General features: G+C 37.9%; 1 protein-coding gene across 5 annotated transcripts in view; it reads right to left on the bottom strand.

The window, feature by feature from the left end:
• Positions 1-7,358: 7,358 nt before the first annotated feature.
• Positions 7,359-15,479, bottom strand: part of METTL15 (methyltransferase like 15) — a 217,479-nt gene continuing 209,358 nt past the window's right edge. For all 5 annotated transcript variants that reach the window (XM_030560219.1, XM_030560220.1, XM_030560221.1 and 2 more), the window contains one exon: positions 7,359-11,187. In XM_030560219.1, the coding sequence (XP_030416079.1) occupies positions 10,745-11,187 (443 nt within the window). In that variant the 3' untranslated portion in view covers positions 7,359-10,744. The remainder of the gene's footprint in view (positions 11,188-15,479) is intronic.

Below are 15,479 nucleotides of genomic sequence, written 5' to 3'. Positions count from 1 at the left end.
GTGACCTGGTCTACAAACACAGCTGTATTGGTTTAATTAAAGGTGTGATTTTTAAACCAACTTAGTTAAACCACTTGCCATTTTCTGTATGTGTATTTATCAGTTTAAACTTGGCTTATATCAGTTTATCTTGCATGTTTAGCTAACAAATAAAAGCTAAACCAATAGTTTAGCGGTAAGCATACTTAAACACTAGAACAACTTATTCAGGGATATGGTGCATTCTCAGTCATTTGACATTTGCAGATCAAGGCTGGATGTTTTTCTAAAAGATAGGATTTAGCTCAGCTAGAAGTTTATGGCCTTGATGCAGAAATCACTTGGTAAAATTTTACAGCCTCTGTTATGCAGACCAGACTAAATTATCATAACAGTCCCTTCTGGCCTTACAAACTTATGAAACAATATAAGTCAGGTTTATCTACATAAGAATGTCCCCACAAAGGTTTGAACAGAAAAGTGGAAGTACAAAAGGTGGGCCCTACAGCTCGATTAAGCGGGAACTGCCATGGGAGACAGATGCATCCTGTCTGCTGCTAGAGCCAGCAGAGGAGCTGCCTGGGCTGCCTCCTGAGGACTGGCTAGAGCTCCTGGGGCTGCTGACTAGCCAAGATGTCAAGGAGCTGCCAGTGCTGCTGCCTGAGAATTGGCCAGAGCTCCCCGAGATGACAGGAAAACCCCATGGTATAGAGGCACCAAATCCCAGAGAAGTAGGAAGTAGCTCAGGGAAACTAGATGACCATCTGGATGAGCATTGACTTGATACTAGGTCAGCGTGTTGCAGGCAGATCACCGTTGACCTAGTGGTGGACCACTCCTCCATTCTTAGGGCCCTGGGCTGGGACATGGTGGAGTTAGGTGGGCCTGTGTCCTCTTTCTCCTGCCACTCCACCCCTGGGTGGCAGCACCCCCATCCTAGGCCAGGAGGTCTGTGGTACCCTACTGCTCACTCTTACCTGAGCCCCTAGACTTTGCTGGTGCTCCCCCTAAGTATATTGCTTCAGGACTCAATTTCATAGGAAAACAATTGAAAGAAAACCGTAAGTGTTGCATTTTGTTTTTAAATTCCATGGACTAATTTTAAAACAAAAGTTGCATGTCTACATCTGTAACCTATGCAGCAACAATGACAACTGATGCGCTAAGTGCTTGAAAATTTCCATGAGGCGGTGCACCATAGAAGAGCAGCTAATATGTACAGACAAATGAATATAAAACCATCTGGGATGGCCCAGGGCCAGTAATCTATGTAAGTGTACAACCATTTTAAACATAATTAGGTACCTAACTGCACATTCAGATTTAATCCAGGCATTTTCCTAATTACATGATTTTTAAACAATTCCATTTAAATTGTTAATTAATTGATGCTTGTGTTCTTTAGTAACTGAAATAATACAAGTGAATAGCATGAGAGAAACAACAGAATATACAGAACTGATAAATTACACAAACAGTTTTGCGTTTTCTTCCACTGTCTGTTACATTTTTTTAACGCAAATCCTGCACATAGTTTCATGACACTTAAGGGTAGAAGGGTTCACCAGATCATCTAGTCTGAGTTACTGCACATTTTAGGACACTAAACCCCATTCAGTTACCCCTGCAATGAGCTCAATAGCAGGAATTAGACTGAAGTCCCTACCCAACCCTGATATTCTATGATTCTATGAACCCTCAGGAGACTAAGCTGTGTGTGCTACAGGGGCAGAAAAAAGAAAAGACTGAGGTGCACCAATGCCCAATGGTGGGAAATTGATTGTATGAAATATGCCCGATGATTCTACCAAGTGACCTGGGACCCATGCTGCAGATGAACAGTCAAGTAGGGAACAAGTATGTTAACAGGCAGTGGAGCATTCAGAAAATGGGCAGCTGCCCAAGTACCCACATATTATTTCCCTAAAATGTTATTTTTAATTCTGTGGCATTGCCAACGCCACACATTCAAAAATCATGAGCTTCGCTCAAAAAATCATAAGGTTGGCTTAAAAATCATGAGGGTTGTGTTTTTTTTAAGTTATACATTTAGGGTTCTTTTATTTTGTATGTGAGTCTTTAGGACATACTTGGGTCACATTTTCAAGATTTTTTCTGCAAGCACAAGAACTAGAAACTTACTCTATTTTTTTACAGACAGATGAGATTTCCATGTATTGGCATGCCTACAAGAGAAGAAAAAGGGCAATTATAGCTAGACTTGCAATAAAATCCCAAGAACCATCAACATTGAATCTGATATGCTCACTTGAGCAGCATGGAGCTGGTCCTTGATTTTAAGTATAGAACTGTTATAATAAAATTACCACAATTGTTTAGGACAAAAGAAAGAACTGTTTAAAGCAAAGATGCTGTGAAGTCTTGTTTTGAAATTAAGACAGACAAAAGGTGGACATATGTTTAAGAAGGATCATTAAACTCATGAACCTGTAATGAAATGGTCGGAAGTTGACCAGGTTAATATATTTTAAAGGGAGTATGATATTCAGTAGCCCTATTCAGTAGTCAATGTTTATTCTGTATCGCGAACATTAAATTACTGTATATACTCGTTCATGAGCCAACTATTTTTGGCAAAAAAGTGATGCATTAAAGAGCGGGGTCAGCTTATGAATGGGTCTACACCAAAATTTGATGATTTTAAACTCTATGGAATCATTGAATTGAATATCTAATACAGGGATCGGCAACCTTTGGCATGTGGCCCACCAGGGTAAGCACCATGGCGGGCCGGGCCAGTTTGTTTACCTGCCGTATACTTAAAATACTTTTTATGATATGATTGTACTGTTAAAATTAAGGTAAACCCACCTAGAGTATACAATAGGCACTTTTCTGTTCTTGTAGTTGTTAATAGGAATTGTTTACCTGCTGTGTCCACAGGCTCAGCTGATTGCAGCTCCCATTGGCCACGGTTCGCTGCTCCAGGCCAATGGAGGCAGCAGGAAGTGGCGACCAGCACATCTCTCAGCCTGTGCTGCTTCCCGCCATCCTCATTGGCCTGGAGTTGCGAACCAAGGCCAGTGGGAGCAGCAATCAGCCTAACCTGTGGACGCAGCAGGTAAACAATTCCTATTAACAACTACAAGAACAGAAAAGTGCCTATTGTATACTCTAGGTGGGTTTACCTTAATTTTAACAGTACAATCATATCATAAAAAATGTAAGAGCATATTTGAAGTTGTCAACTTAATTTAGAATTTCCTGGGCTTTTAAAATGAAAAAGAAATCCAGAAATTAGAAGGATTTGGGGTTGTGATATGCAGAAAACAGGGCTTAAAATAGAAAATTGGTTTCAACTTTAATTGTGGAAAGACTGCTGTCTTTCTGTAAGACAAGAAATCATTTAGCTTGTTCAATATTTTGAGCCTAAACTTCTTGATGCTATTCTTTTAATTTTTTTTGTTTTTGCGGTGATTGGTTTTTAATAAGTTTCACAAAACTGATGAAGTTAGTACGTTATTCTGATTACTACTATTAATTGCAAATATAAATTACACATAAGCTGAAATTGAGAAAGTACAATGGAAACCGCTCACATTGCTTTTGCTACAACCACATCTCTGTAGGGTGTGATTTGCCCAAAATGTTTCTTTTTTGACATCAAATATCTGACACAGGAGTACAGTGACACATAAGTCCCTGATCAGATATTTTGGAATTAAATGAGTGTTCTAAGATGTACCTCATTATGTGCCATTTATTTTGATTTCAAAATCAGTCATGTGTCCTAATATGCTGCTGTTTACATGGATTCTTCCAGCAACATAAAAATGCCTCCACTTGTAAATGCCAATGGTCATTATAGAAAAAGACAAATTTTCCAATGGTACTTCTTTAGTGACAGCCAATCTACTAAAAAGTGGCTAGACATTTTCACTAATGTATATTCTATCTAGTTTTATTTTGGGCCTTGTGATTATTATTGAGTACCTTAGTTTTTGGCCTTTTGAGTTAGACACCTTAACTGAAGGATTTTTGGGTGGCAAAACAGCTCTCATTTGTTATGTGACCTTTATCTTTTTCAATTCTGGATACAATAAGTTAAAAAAACCAACAACAGTCCTGTATAGGAAGGCACCTACATGTGTTTGTCTTGTTTTTTCTTGTGATAACAATCGGCAACTAATTGCCCACCTCTAAAAGTGAAACAGTACTCACGGTAATTTGCAGGTAAAGAAGCAAAACACTTATATACCCAAGGAAGACAGAGGGAGCTGTATCTCCAGTTTTGCATTTTAAAGAAACATCTGTAACAATTTATTGTCAAATTTATTAATTTTCAAAATAATATTAGAAAAATAAAAAAATCCTTCAGTTGTTCTTGATTGTATGCAATGTAAACTATCAAAATAACTTCTAAAAGTCTCAAGTAAATTGTTTGCCCGAAGATCAGGGTAGAACAAAATGAAAATTAAACTTTGTTTACATTTTTTTGACTTGGCAAGGCTGGAACAGTAACAAATTTCTAGGCAGTAAATGTTTTTTACCCCAGACTTCTGTTGAATAATAAATGCACTTTTTATGCTATTCTTCAATGATATAATGACAGCATTATGAATAGTAAGACATATGTTATAAAACAGAATATTTTATATAAAGCAGAAATATTAAATAGCATGCTGATTAACAACTGGCAGATAATTTATTATTATAGTTTTCTGAGGAAGAAAAGGTTCTGCTTTCTTCATTTAGTCTGTGATCGTCTTACACAAACTGAAATGTCAAAAAATATTTTCAAATACTATAACAATTCTAAATGTATAGAGGCAGAGAAAAGTAAACATGGATCTGGATTTAAAGATCCAGATTTAGTTCCACCATTGCCTTAAATTATGCATATAAAACCATGTTCCTCACTCATATGCACAGGGGAGGGATAGCTCAGTGGTTTGAGCGTTGGCCTGCTAAACCCAAGATTGTGAGTTCAATCCTTGAGGGGGCCACTTGGGGATCTGGGATAAAAATTGGTCCTGCTAGTGAAGGCAGGCAGCTGGAATCAATGACCTTTCAAGGTCCCTTCCAGTTCTAGGAGATTGGTATATCTCCCATTATATTATATATATATATATATATAAAATATAGTACATCATTCTACTGTTTCTTCTAGCACAGTGGCTCTCATCCAGGGGAACACATAGGTCTTCCAAGAGGTACATTCACTCATCTAGATATTTGCCTAGTTTTACAACAAGCTACATAAAAAGCACTAGTGAAGTCAGTACAAACTAAAATTTCATACAGACAAGGACTTGTTTATACTGCTCTGTATACTATACGCTGAAATGTGAGTACAATTTTTATATTCCAATCAATTTATTTTATAATTATATGGTAAAAATGAAAAAATAAGCAATTTTTCAGTACTAATGTGCTATGACACTTGTATTTTCATGTCTGAGTTTGTAAGCAAGTAGTTTTTAAGTGAGGTGAAACTTGGAGGTACTCAAGAGAAATGAGACTCCTGCAAGGGTACAGTAGGCTGGAAAGGTTGAGAGCCACTTTTGTAACACATCAGGAATAGACAGTGAACAAAAGAGAAAATAGAACAAAGTAGTAATATAGGTGTTTTTGATAAAATGTATTTTTATCAAAGTTACCCTCACCATAAACTGATTTACTATGAGCTAATGCTCAGTTTTATTGCATTTAACTTACATTTTTAATGAAACAAACTATTTCCTCCTGCCCTCTTTATCTCCCATCCAGGTAAAAAGAACGTTCTTCTAAAGCCACTTAAATGATTTTTAAGATATTAGCTATGTCACTGTGGTCTTATTTAGTCTATGAGATATACTTTAATTTCAGTGTGCAGTACACAACGATCTGTGCACTGAGATCTGAATATTCTCCTGACATAATTATATGCATAACAGTGTAAGTAAGTTACATGTAAAAACACCCACACACCTGGATCAAACGATAATCTCTCATGGTCTCTCAATATACATATGTAGTTGAATATGAAGCAGATCCTCAGCTGGTATAAATTGTCAAAGTTCCATTGAAGGCCCTGCCCTGGGAAGTTTGGGAGCTCAAGAAATGCAAGAATGAATCCTTTAATACCATCTCCGGAACTAAGCATAAAATGGAATAATGGCAACCAATTGTTGTGTAAAGTTACTACACTCTTCTTTCAGAACCCCTTCCCCTCCATGACACACTTCTACTTAACACCTACAATAAATGAGTCAACACTGACATTTAGCTATTTCTTTACTTTGGATTATAATAATAAAGCCAACAACATGGATCTAACAAGACATGCCAATGTTTATGTGCTGTAACCCTTTCCCAATTTTTTCTTTCTTTTGCTTTGTCTCCTTAGAGCATAAGCCATTTGAGTAGAACCATGTGTCTTCCAATATGTCTGTACAGGAATATTTTAGGTACCATTGTAATATAAATGATTTATAGTAAATAAAACCAGCACTATTCTAGGAAAAATGGAGCACAGAAAGCCTCCTGTTCTATAGGTGCTATTAAAAAGCAGGAATTTACAAATAGTAGTTTCTGAAATAGAATGGTTTCCCCTTTTTGTCTCTATGAATAGAGAAACTAAAGTATTTCAAAAAGAATAGGAGTACTTGTGGCACCTGTTAAATGAGGAGCAGCCTCCAACCTGAAGCAAATACTCACCAGCAACCACATACCACACAACAAAAACACTAACCCAGGAACCTATCCTTGCAACAAAGCCTAATGCCAACTCTGTCCACATATTTGTTCAAATGACACCATCATACGACCTAATCACATTAGCCACGCCATCAGCAGCTCGTTCACCTGCAAATCTACCAATGTGATATATGCCATCATGTGCCAGCAATGCCCCTCTGCCATGTACATTGGTCAAACTGGACTGTTTCTACGCAAAAGAATAAATGGACACAAATCTGACATCAGGAATCATAACATTCAAAAACCAGTGGGAGAACACTTCAACGTCTCTTGTCACTCAGTAACATACTTAAAGGTGGCAATTTTGCAACAGAAAAGCTTCAAAAACAGATTCCAGCAAGAAACTGTTGAGCTTGAATTAATATGCAAACTAGATACTATTAACTTGGGTTTGAATAGAGACTGGGATTGGCTGTGTCATTATACATAATGAATCTATTTCCCCCTGTTAAGTATCCTCACACCTTCTTGTCAACTGTCTAAAATGAGCCATCTTGATTATCACCACAAAAGTTTTTTTTCTCCTGCTGCTAATAGCTCAGCTTAATTAATTAGCCTCTTACAGTTGGTATGGCTATTCCACTTTTTTATATTCTCTGTATGTATAACTTCTTACTATATGTTCCATTCTATGCATCCAATGAAGTGGGCTGTAGCCCCTGAAAACTTATGCTCAAATAAATTTGTTAGTCTCTACGGTGCCACAAGTACTCTTGTTCTTTTTGCAGCTACAGACTAATATGACTGCTACTCTGTAAAGTATTTCAGATACCACAGTGTAATTACTATGGATAAATATTGACATTTTAGGTTATAATTTCACCAAACTATTAGTAACTCTGTAAATAGGTTTGCAAATGACTGACTGTAATTTATCCAAAGTAATGGACAACAAACACAAAAATGGATAATACATGCATTCCTTTCTTTGCTTGAATATGGATTGCCGGATCGAGGCTTTAATTTTTTAATGAGTAAAACTGATTATGTGACTTAGTGAACATGTGTACTGCAGCAAAATTAATATCAAAAGGTAAATATACACATTTTTCTAGAAAACCACAATATCTTGAAGTTAGGCAGTTCACGTGATGTTAGTCTTTATAATAATTAAAAATGCTTTCAGTTACAAAACTGAAAGGGCAAAATCCTGACCCTATTCAAGTCAATGGCAAAACCCTCAGTGACTTCAGTGAGACCAGGATTTTACCCATTCAAGTCAATAAAACCATAAATTACTTCAACTGGCCCAGGATTTTTCCCAAAAGGTTTAAATAAAATCTATTCAATAACAATAAAATAGGATATGTTCTCATCAGGCTGTCATAGATTCATAGATTTTTAAGGACAGAAAGGGACCAGTATGTGCATCTAAATCTGACCCTCCTTCAACAAAGACATAATGAACCTTATCCAATAAACTCTGCATCAAACCTATATTTTCTGTTTGAACTTTTAGTAAGATATTCAGTCTTGATTTGAAGATTTCACGTAATGGAAAATTTACCACATCCCTAGGTATAGTCTTCCAATGGTTAAATACCATCACAGTTTAAAATGTGCACCTTTGGCTAGCTTCAGCTAGTTATGCCTTTTTCTGCTAGATTAAAAAGCTGTCTCTTCTCCATGTAGGTATTTGCAGACTTTGATCAAGTGATCTCTTACCCTTCTTTTAGGTGAACAAAATAGATTGAACTTCCTAAGTCTCTTGCTATACAGCACGTTTTTCTGATTTCAAATCATTCTTGGAGTTGTTTCTTGAATGCTTTCCAATATTTCAACATCCGTTTTCATGTGTGGACACCAGAAAAAGACACAGTACTTTAGTACATGGGTAATACCATCTCTCTACTCCTACTTGTTATTGTCTTGCTTATATATACGAGGATCCTGTTTGCCCTTTATACCATTATATTAGGAGCTCATGATCAAATGGATATCTATTATGTCCCCCAAGACCTTCTTAGTATATCTGCATTCCTTGTAAGTGTGGCCTCTCTTCTTTGTGCCTAGATGTATGACATTGCATTTGGTTGTGTTGAAATGCATGTTGTTCAGGTTGCAAGTAAAAATTCCAGAAAAGATATATATGCATTTTCATCCTCTGAGAAGTCTTGTTTGATTTTCAATGAGGTGGTATTTTCCACAAGTGAAACACATTTAGATCACACCACCGTAAGGGAATTAAAATACACTACTACCTCTCTGTGTACTGGACAGAACTTAATCTGAGAGAGAATATTAGGCCTCACTATCCCCAGAAATACTGCTGACTCTTCCATATCACTTCAAGGTTGTTACTGAATAAGCATTTAACTTTGTTGCAACCCCACATTCTCTCTGTGCTCTGGGCCCCTACTTGCACCATAATACAACAAGATGTTCAAAGTGGTATCCAAATGTATGCTACTCTATCTACTGAGTGAAACTGAAACAGTTCAAGATACACAGGCATGCTTCAGCTGACCCCACCCAGAGATTGTTATGGGACTCGGCAAACTCCAGGCGAGCACAAAATAAGCCAGATTGAAAGAATATTTGCAGTGGGACATATGTTCTCCCTATGTTGATGATATATTGACCCAACTGGTATGAGCAACCATACTTATGGAAATGGAAGGGCTGGCATTTTGGAGATACCCCTATGCAAACGGTCAGAAGCAGCACGGACTCTTCCATAACTCTTTTGGGATATTATTAATGCAGCACTTACCTTTGTTGCAATCACATCTCTCTCTGTGCTTCTACCTACACCACAGTACAGCACCACGTTGTTCTGAACCTAAATATTTCAGCCATAAAAATCTTTTAAAAACTTCAAATGGGGATGCAGTTCAAGGTACAACTTTAACCAAAAATAACAAACTATTCAAATATAATGTTTGGAGGGGAAAATATCTATTTAAATACAGTCTGCTGTTTCTAACAGATGTCAATATTAAGTATTATTATTTGAAGTGGAATGTTTGTATTTATATTTAATACTATGTATAATGAAAACTAGGAAAAACAGTACACTTTCAGAAAAGTATAACGCGCCCATTATTATTCATCTCTTACTTCCTGTCAGTGATTTGCATCATCCAATGTCATATCTCTGGGTATTTATGAGAAATTTGCCAATATCAGTGTAATGTTACCAAAGGAATTAATTAGGATATTGCTATTTCAATTTATTACACATGGAGGATGCAATTTTGATCTCATTTGCTCAGATCTGAATCAGGAATAAGTCTACTGATGTACTGAGCTTATACCAGTATAAAATTGGTGAGATCAGAATCAGGTCTGGAGTTTTAAAAGCAGCCAGTTTTCTTTTACAAGCTAGTGTAATAACTATTCAAATTCAGAGACAGAAATCATGTTTCCTCTTCTAGTTGGCCAAGCTACTGACTCATCAGAAGTGAAATTCTGCCACACATTTTAATTGTCCAAATAAAGAGAACACTTCTTTCTTTTCTTTTTTCTTTTATAAAGGGAGGAAAAAGTTAAAGTAGATGAAACCTAAGCTACTTTTTATATCATTTTTAAAAACAATGAATTGTTTAACGAGATGTAAAAGGAGCCAATATTAATTTTCAATCTATGATGTTTCTCATACAAGAAGTTTTAAATAGACTTCAAATTTTAGCTGTTTTAAAGAATGTATATGTTCAAACAATAAGACACAACATGATCAATTGTGGAACTGATGTTGGAATAGTTCAATGGGAGTTTATGTTGCGGATTAGTAGGTGGATAGAGCCCTACATGGTTAAGTTGTACATACAAGTGTTGCTATTATAGACACCTGAGCCTTATGTTTCAAGAACTGTTTTTCTAAAGAAATTAATAATATTAGTTATGCCCATTTAGACTTGCTTTACCACGTGATGCTCCACGTTTCAATTCCCCAGCTTAATTAAAACTGAAGATTGAAGATAGAAGTCAGACTCTATCCTAAGATATCAATTATTTTCTTTCCTTTTATTCTTCAATCTGACCATTTCTGTACCGTCTGAATGATGAAAATTTACAAAAGCATATTTAATATAAAGAGAAAATCAGAGTATTTTATTTTATTTTACAGTTTGATAGCAGCTCTTAGTTTGGCAGACCGTCCTCTTGGGTTCTCTTGAACATCTTCAGCCTGGGGAGTAAGCACTTTTTTCTGTATAGATGTCCACCTTGAGTTGCATTTTTCACTGGAGAATTCTTCCACATCTTGTTCTGAATAATTTTTTTGTCCTTGTCTTATCTTCTGTCTTATGTTAAGGTTGAACTTTTCTGAAACATCTATTCCTTGAAGGAATCGTTTGATGATACGATCCTCTAGTGAATGAAAAGAAAGGGCTACAAGTCGACCTCCAGGTTTCAGAAACTTCTCAGCTATCTTCAACCCTATATAGAGTTCACGGAGCTCATCATTCACAAATATACGCAAGGCTTGGAAAGTTTTGGTGGCAACATGTGTAGGTCTCTGAAGTAAGTCTTTTCGGGCATACAAAGCTCCTGCTGGAAAAGCACCTGTTATGGATTAAAGAAAGAGAGAAAGGAGATTAAAGTTTGGACATCAAGTACATTTATACTGCTCTCCTGCACTGGAACCTGCTACCTTTTAGAAAAAATCTGGTTATTCCATAAACTTTTTGTACCTGCCATTAACTACTTTTGACATTAATCCAGTGATGTGTGCTGACTTTAAAGTAAAGGATACTTCGAACAATGAGTAGTGACCTCCTCCCTTTATAATACATATTTAAGACCTGCCCAGGAGTTACATGAGTAAGCCCTGTTCAACTGAGCAGTCCTATTGCGGGATCAGGCCCTTTTTTTGGGGAATCATTCACACAAACTGCACCTCAAATCCTTCACAGAATTGAAAAATAAAGCTGCAAGTTAGAATACAAACAACAGCCGTGAAACTGCGATAAATTAAAAAATATAGACAGGGTAGATAGATAAAATGCCCTAAAACTCTGCAGAAAAAATTAGTTTTCTATATCTTCATTAGAAATAGTACTCACTACATTCATATATAGACGATTGTAGATAGACATGCACGCTTGGTTGCTTGTCTGAGATTCTTAAAACAGGTAACTTATGCAGAAGCAGAAGCAAATATTAAGTCTCATCTTCTAGATTATTGTGCCATAATCCAAAGAGGCGGGATTTAAATAATTATTCTATTTTAATTAACTGCAATTAAATACTTTTTCTAGTTTAAAGAAATAAGACTATTACTTGTTAAACTTTAATGAGCAAACCATATACAGTATTAAAAGCTTAGTGAATCTAATTGTGATACTACAAAACTTGTGATACTATGATACTATTTGTGATATCTAATTGTGATACTACAAAACTGCTTTATCCACTCAATAAAACATTAAAAGGAAATATTTTCTAGTAGTGTATGCACTTCATTTAATTATTTATATAATTACATTTTAAGAAGACGACACTGAATAGAGCTGGATCTCTAGCTTTCATAAATCCTACTTTAGATATTGCACAGATTAATAATTTCTTATATATGAATTTGGATATAGTTGATTGTAGCTATTGCAGAAATTCCAACCTTTTTACGCCCAAGATCACTTTTTGAATCTAAGGGCAACCAGGATCTATCCCACCCCTTCCCTGAGGCCCGTCCCCTTTCCCAAAGCCCCACCTCGCTCACTCCATCTCTGCCCTCCCCAGTCGCTCGCTCTCCCCTGCCATCACTCACTTTCATCGGGCTGAGGTAGGGGTTGAGATTCGGGAGGGGGTGTTGGCTCTGGCCTGGGGCTGAGGGGTTTGCAATGTGGGAGGAGGCTCTGAGCTGAGCTTGGGGTATGGGGTTGAGGGGCTGGATGAGGTGAGAGGTGCAAGCCGTAGGAGGGAGTTTGGGTGCAGGAGGGGGCGCTGGGTTGGGGCAGAATGTTGGGGTGCAGGAGAGGGTACAGGGTGCTGGCCCTGCGTTGGGGGTCAGGGCTGGGGCAGAGTGTTGGGGTACAGGAGGGGGTACAGAGTGTTGGCTCTGGGAGGGGGGTAAGGGTGGGGCTTGGGGTGCAGGAGGGGGTACAGGGTGCAGGAAGGGGTTTGGGTGCTGGCTCCGGGCTGGGGTGCAGCCTCCGCCGGGCAACACGTAGCTCCGGCGACTCCTGTTCGGCAGTGGGTGCAGCAAGACTGAGTGTGGCTGCTGCTAAGGCAGACTCCCTGCCTAACCCATCTCCACACCGCTCCTGGAAGGGGCCAACATGCTGCTGCAGCCCCTGGGGAGGGACGGGGGCACGTGGCTCCGCACACTGCCCCCCTCTGCAAGCACTGCCCCTGCAGTTCTTCCTGCCTATCCCCTGCCCCTCCTGCCCCCAGGGCCACGGGGCTGTGCTGGCCGCTTCCAAGAGTGGTGTGGGCTGGGGTAGGCAGGGAGTCTGCCTCAGCGGCAGCCACACTACACTGCCGTAGATTGCGATAGACTAGGAGATCCTCTAGGATCAACCAGTCAATCGCAATCGACCTGTCGATGACCACTGGTATAGTACAACCAGTCTTCCTTTTCCAGTACAACATGACTGTGTTACATATTACCACACACATATTATTTCCTGTTTGTACTAATATTACATATGTTTCAAGGCAAATCTTTTATATAAAGATAATCATATGTTAATTAGCACTGTTTATGCCTAAATGGGCACATACAAAGAATCAAGAATACAGATTTATTATACATTACTTAGATCTTATCTTTATCTTTTTATTATGTATTTAAAGCGCACAAATAGAGAGAAAAATGCAGGTTTAGATTATTTAAAGTTCATATTTTTCTCCTCATACCACATAGTAATTTCCACACAAGATCATGAATTTTAGATAGAAAAGAAATGACAAGAAAGGCAGATTTAGTACTATGTTTAGCCTAAATTTTCCATGGTCTCACTGTTCATACTTTGGTATTAGTGACAGTCTGCTTGAACTGGGACAAATGGTATTTGAAGGAAAGCAAGTCTAAGATCTAATGTTGAGTTGTCAGCATGTGAGAGAGTACTGAGGTTAAAAGGTGTTGTTTACAGGGCTTCTTTTCTTCCTAGGTTATATTCTATGGATAGAAATCTGGAAAGCGGGTCCATGTGAAGTAGCCATGCCAACTAAATGAACGGGCATCCATTGGGAACATGTCCCAATCAGATTTTTTGGAGGTTACCTAATCTGCAGATTTTGAGCTGAATTAAATAGGCTGAAACTATGGAAACCCCAGTGCATAGTATTTGATTAAACTGTATGTGGGTGAGACCATTGCTCTGTTTCACATTACCTGTTTGCACAGATAAGGCAAGTGATCGACTGACCTCGTATTAATTTCCTGAGGGTTACAAGAGGCATCCTTGCTGCATTCATGCTATGCATCTGCTGCTAAATTTCCAAATTTATTTTTTTATTATTCTTTGATTTTCTAAGATAGAAGGGTTAAGAGGGAACAGTTGATATTGTTCCCACCTCAAGTAGTTAGATTGTTTCCGGTTAATGTCACTGTGTGAATTTGTTGGACAAATAGCTCTAAATACTGCTAACTAATCTATATTGTCCACTGACTCCTGGAGGAATTGCATCATCCTCTTTACTATTCAGAAGAGAAAGATGACCAAGGTAATACTTTCTGGACCTCTTTTGGCATTATTCACCTTACAAAATTTAGCTTTATATCATCAGTGGCTATGCATGGGTAAATAAGGCTAATGAAGCCTGGGCTAAAGAAAAAAAGCATATTAAGGTGCAAAAGAGTCTTAAAAGAGATGTGACTTTGAACCCAATTTACAAACCATTATGCCAGATGAATGCAGAAGCCTGATTCAGGAAAGTGAAAGCAATAATGTTATTTGGTAAAGGGACAGAACTGTTCCTTGCAACTGGTTAATCCAAACTCCACATCCAGATTTCCCCTTTTTCCGAGTTTTAGGTTAGGAATCCCTGAATTAATGGCAGGAACTGAAAAGCATTTGGGGCTGCTCCCCCTTTGATACTGTCTGAACTCTTTGAGGATAGGCAGCCCAAGATAGACACTGCATCCCAGAAGATTCTGGAATCCTATGTCTCAGGGACCTTGATTCCACATGTGAGAATATGCAGAGGCATTCAAAGAAGAACTAAGGGTTTGAGTGTATCCCTTAATCAAACTCAACATCAACTATAAAAGTGGGGAAAGGATTTTCTGATTTGTGTTATATGAAAAAAACAGTACTAGTTTGGATGATACTTGAAGCGCTGGCTTTAGCAGAAAGGTATTCCCTACTGATAACTTTCTTTAAGAATTTAAAACTCGTGGGGAAGAGGGAAAAGAAACTCTTTCCATCATCTCAAGATATTGCATGAGGCACTCCATTCTTGATCTGGAAGAGAGGATATTAACTGGGGATAAGAAACAAAACAAACCTATTCTGTAAGCCCACTCTTCTTTCCAAATTTTCTTTGCTACGGGTTGGAAACACCAGAGTCTATGAAAATAACAAAACCTTTGCATCCTATATGCATGTGTAAAAAATGATGACTGGGCATACAGGTAAAGGTGGAGAGAGGTACCATTTTTTAAAACTGTTGCCCATCTCACTACACATTTCCTATCAACAATAATTATTTATATAGTGCTTTAAGTAAGTACAGCATTTTACACACTAAGGCCTGATGGTCCATGGTTTCAGCTGTGTACTGTGGACTTCATAAACTAACTTCCATGGAGGACAGAAAACTTACTCAGCATTGTCCCCTCCGTGTTTCCCTTTCTCGTTTTCCTTGCACAAGGAGCCAACCTGCAGCTGTGAAGCATGTTGAAAACTGTG

This window comes from Gopherus evgoodei, chromosome 4 (assembly GCF_007399415.2).
Source record: "Gopherus evgoodei ecotype Sinaloan lineage chromosome 4, rGopEvg1_v1.p, whole genome shotgun sequence".
Taxonomy (NCBI): domain Eukaryota; kingdom Metazoa; phylum Chordata; order Testudines; family Testudinidae; genus Gopherus; species Gopherus evgoodei.
Note: the sequence above shows the minus strand (reverse complement) of the source record. Positions and strands in the feature narration are given on the sequence as shown.